Below are 4,621 nucleotides of genomic sequence, written 5' to 3'. Positions count from 1 at the left end.
ATCCTATGATAGAAAGAAAGCAAAAAGGGCACCTTAACGAAAAAGGTTGGGAACTGCAGCCTTAATACACATTTACAGTTTAATTATGCTTATGCTGTGCACAGCAAACATTTTCAACTAAAAATTTTTAGGTGAGTAATCAAAGTGAGTCTTCGTTCACAGCTCCCTGCCCGCCTCAGAACGTGAGTGCAGAGGTCGGCTGTTCGTCAAACGACATGGCGATTTCTTGGGACGCCGTCAGAGAAGCTGACCACTTCTTGGTTTCAGTAATTGCGGACAATGGAGGAAACGGGGAGTCATGCAATACGACAAACACTGAATGTTCCATCAGCAACGTGACCTGCGGAAACACATTCAGGGTTCAAGTCACCTCCGTCAGAGACACCTGCCGCAGCCAGCACAGTCAGACCCACAGCATCCTGTCAGGTGTGAAAACTTTAAAAGCCACCCATCCTTGCATTAATCCATCCATCTGGACTCACATTTAACATCTGTGTTTACCTTCTAGCTCCCTGCCAGCCCCAGGCAATCAGAGGCAACCTCGACTGTGTGACCAATTCTGCCTGGATTTCATGGGATGCTGCTCCAGGGGCCGACAGCTACTCTGTGTCAGCTGTAGGTGGAGAGGACTATACAGCCAACTGCACCACTTCCTCCAACACTACTTGTGAGGTGGAGGACCTGGCATGTGGCGTACTTTATAACTTCAGTGTTATTGCTAAAAACAGCAAGTGTGAGAGTCCGCCTAGTGCCACCATCGACTTGCAGACAGGTAACAGGTCTCTGATAGAAATATGCTGATGATACCTTATTCTACATCAATTCAGAATGAAGTCCGACCCTGCGTGAAACACATACTCAGATAATGAGTCAGATAATGAGCGTCAGATAATGAGATCCGTCTCTTCCCCCAGCACCCTGCACCCTCGCTGGTATCACAGCGGTCCCTCAGTGCCACAACTCCTCCATCCTTGTCACGTGGGATCTAATGGAGGGCAGCGAGGGAAACACTGTGTTCACTGCCACAGCAGAAGCCCGGGACCAGACCTTCCTATCCTGCAACAACACTGGCACTAGCTGCTACCTCCATGGGGCACGGTGTGACCTCCATTACACCATCATTGTATCTGCCTCATCAGACCAGTGCAGCAGTATGAGAAGTCCGCCATACAGAATAAGCATGGGTATGTCAATTTGTTTGTTTGTTTTCTCTCACACATTTAACATCTTATATAATACGAGTTTAATAGGGCAGTATGTGTGGGTGGGTGGTTCCTATTCCTGTCTGGCCAGCAATAATAGAGACTTAGATAAGTGCATCAGTACCACATTCATATCTGTCCAGTAAATGTAAAGGCTGTAAACGGGGGAAACAGTTAAGCTTGCTCTGTCCATAGGTAACAAAATCACCTCTACAACTCGGAAATTAACATATTTACAATGCAAGTGTATAATAAGTGTATGAAATTATTTCTTTAAAGCACCTGACGTAGCTTAAAATTCTCCGCAACATTAAATGTTCATGACAATATAAGCAAAACTCAAAGTTAGAAAGACTTCTGTTTAAAACTCAAAAACTCATCTTACCTGCATCATCAGAACCATGTGGGTGAAGCTTTCAGGGCCTTTAAAATGAAGCCGGGTCTAGTTGTGACTTCTTCTCACAGGTTGCATAATTGAGTTGTAGTCAGCAAAAAGGGATTTTGCCCTCAAAAAGTCTCACATTTTGTCATTTGACTGAGTGCAAAGATAATGAACTAGTTATTTAAAACATTACTCAGGCATCTGGGTAAAATATTTAACATCCAAGTCAACTAGTTATTTGAAAACATCCCTTGACTGTCGTCCTCTCCTCACAGAGCCGTGTCCACCCACGAACGTGGTGGTTAACGCCTCCTGTGAGGGCCGCAGTGCGCTGGTGTCCTGGAGCCCCTCTCCTGTTGCTGAAACCTACCATGTTGTCGCTACGGGTGTAGACGGACACGTGCATACATGCAACACCACCTCCAGTAACTGCAGCGTGCCAGAGCTCCACTGTGACGAGCGGTATGCAGTCTTTGTGACGGCCAGCCACGAGAACTGCTCCAGCAAGGCCAGTCAAAATGTCACATTCAACACAGGTATATTCACCCTCATGTAGAAAGACATGGAGACGATCAGTGCATGTACATACATGGACCCAACATGACTAAATAATATTTGGTTCAGCAGTTTGGTCATTTTGTTTCTGCCCAGGTCCCTGCCAGCCTGACGGTCTCTCAGTCACGTACCACTGTCAGAATCAGTCTGCGCTGCTGTCATGGACGCCTGGAGATAACGCTGTAGACTACTACGGCTGTGCCCAAGCTGGAAATGGAGACATGCTCTACTGTCACAGCACAAGTCCCACCTGCACTATCCCGGGTCTTGATTGTGGAACAACTTACAATTTCTCAGTCCAGGCCTCAGACGGGACATGCAACAGCTCCTTCAGTGACCCAGTGCAGAGTGGAGCAGGTTACTTCTCAGAGACTCAGTAGCTTTAAAATGTTCCCACTTAAATGGAATAACACATTAAATCCTCCTCTCTCTCGCTCCCCCTTAGCTCCCTGTCCTCCAGATGCTGTCGAGGTGCAGCTGCTGCCAATGCAGATGGAGGTCCAGGTGATGGGCTTCAGCTGGGCACAGGTCACCTGTAACAACACAGACTACATGCTGAAGTTAACCGGAAGTCTGCTGGGAGACAGCCAGGCTCAGTTCGAGCTCTCGTCCTATTGGACGAGCAAGACATACTTTGAGATTCCTCTCCCCTGCGGATCAGCCTACGTTGCTGCGGTGGAGAGCAGGAACGCTGCTGGTACCAGCAATCCGTCTGCACCTCTCAGTGGAACTACAGGTAGGCTGCGACTCACACTCCAGCTACTGTTCAAGCACATTTTTTATATTTACATCAGGCTGATGTTGGCGGACAGTTCCAATGGAATAAGGATAAATGTCTTTATCACAGCATAGTATTTACTGTAGTTATACTAAACGAAGTAAAGGTGTCCACAGAGCCAGTTAATGGCTTAATTTCATCCGTCATCATCATCATCATCAGCATCATTAATTACACCTGCGCTCTCCCTGCAATCACACGTCAACAGTAATATAATACTACAGTTAATCTTATGACACAGACGTGTTGTTACAGGTCAGGAAAGTCAGTTGATGAATTGCTATGTTTTATCATGAATGAGTTTGAAATCACTCCCATCATGGCTTACTTTAGTGGAAAATAGGTATCATTCATTTTATTAGTTACACCTGTGCTGTTCCTACTATGAAAAGCCAAAATATCTGCTATCTGTGACAGGCTGCCTGCTGAGAAAAAGGCCTGCTGTTGCTCATTTCAAATCATAAGATTTGAAATCAAGTTTTCAGACGTTTCAACTAACTCCACTTTCTCCTCTCCCAGCTCCTTGTCCGCCATCAGGAGTGGTGTACAGCGGGAACAGCTCCTTTGCCACTGTTTCGTGGAACGCGTCTGTGTTTGCCACCACATACACGGTGTACGATGACAGTGTTGCACCAAAAGCCCAGCTGTGCAGCACTGCAGGGCTGTCCTGCTCTCTGTCCAACATCGCATCCACTAACCTGGTGATCACAGCCAGCAATATGGCTGGAGAGAGCGAAACAGAAAGTGTCTCAAATGGTAGGAACTGTGTGTGTGTATGAGCATGCGTTGAGAGGATGCTTCACTTGAAACAGACTCACTGATGTAAGCTTTTTCTCTTTAGTGGTAACACAAGGACGCAGGAGGAGAGCGCTAAGTGAAGAAATGCCAGAGAACGGTGAGTTGTATTTGTAAGAACAGATGTTACAAAAATGTCAATAGCACTTTCATCTCTCATACAGAAGCAGAGAACGGCCGCGCAATTATCGTCGTTATTTCGTTAGATCAAAGTAAATTACTTTGTTACTGGAAGATAAAAAGGCTGTTTTTCTAGTGGTAACAGGTTATAATTATTATATATATCCTTATAATATCAATAAAAAAGGTTAATATCTTGAGATAATTTATCTGGAGAAAATGACTTCATAAGATTCATAAGTGTGGCCCATGACATGCAAACACTACTCTGTGGGGTTCGGGGGTTTCAAAGCAAATCACATGAACTTTGTCATTTGTTGTAAGAATGTTCTCAACAGTGATTTGAATCAGGGCATTTACATTACAGCTAATTATTATGAGGAACAGGTTTACATATAGTGGTCTATTTAAAATAGATGTGTTACTCTACAGTAGGCTACTTACAAAAGAATTCTTGTTAGCACAGGAGAACTGAAACGAGGGTGTTTGAATGGGATAATAAATTATATTTTTCTATGATATTTATACAAATAAGTGAGATTGAAGTGCAGTCTGATTGATCTGTCTTGTGTGTTCCTCTTTTTTATTTAACATCAGTTGCAACAGTTAAACATTAGAAGAAGGCCAAGGAGAAAAATCGGACTTTTGTTTTCTCGCGATAAATTAACTTGTTAACACGAGAAAATTAGTTTTGTTATCTCGAGATAACTTATTTTCTCGTGTTAACAGGTTAATGTTATCTGCATTTTAGAAAACGTGCTTGAATTAATTAAATCACAGCTGCTCTCG

At 44.2% G+C, this 4,621-nt stretch overlaps 1 protein-coding gene across 1 annotated transcript; it reads left to right on the top strand.

Moving 5' to 3' along the window:
• The first annotated feature begins 215 nt into the window (after positions 1–215).
• Positions 216–3,696, top strand: LOC121614871 (fibronectin type III domain-containing protein 7-like). The gene is made up of 7 exons (XM_041948961.1): positions 216–426; positions 509–772; positions 915–1,184; positions 1,860–2,120; positions 2,236–2,496; positions 2,585–2,875; positions 3,437–3,696. Exons 1-7 carry the CDS (start codon positions 216–218, stop codon positions 3,694–3,696), a joined length of 1,818 nt encoding a protein of 605 aa, XP_041804895.1.
• The last annotated feature ends 925 nt before the right edge of the window (positions 3,697–4,621 follow it).

This window comes from Chelmon rostratus, chromosome 12 (assembly GCF_017976325.1).
Source record: "Chelmon rostratus isolate fCheRos1 chromosome 12, fCheRos1.pri, whole genome shotgun sequence".
Taxonomy (NCBI): Eukaryota; Metazoa; Chordata; class Actinopteri; order Chaetodontiformes; family Chaetodontidae; genus Chelmon; species Chelmon rostratus.
This window is presented reverse-complemented; position numbering and strand designations above follow the sequence as displayed.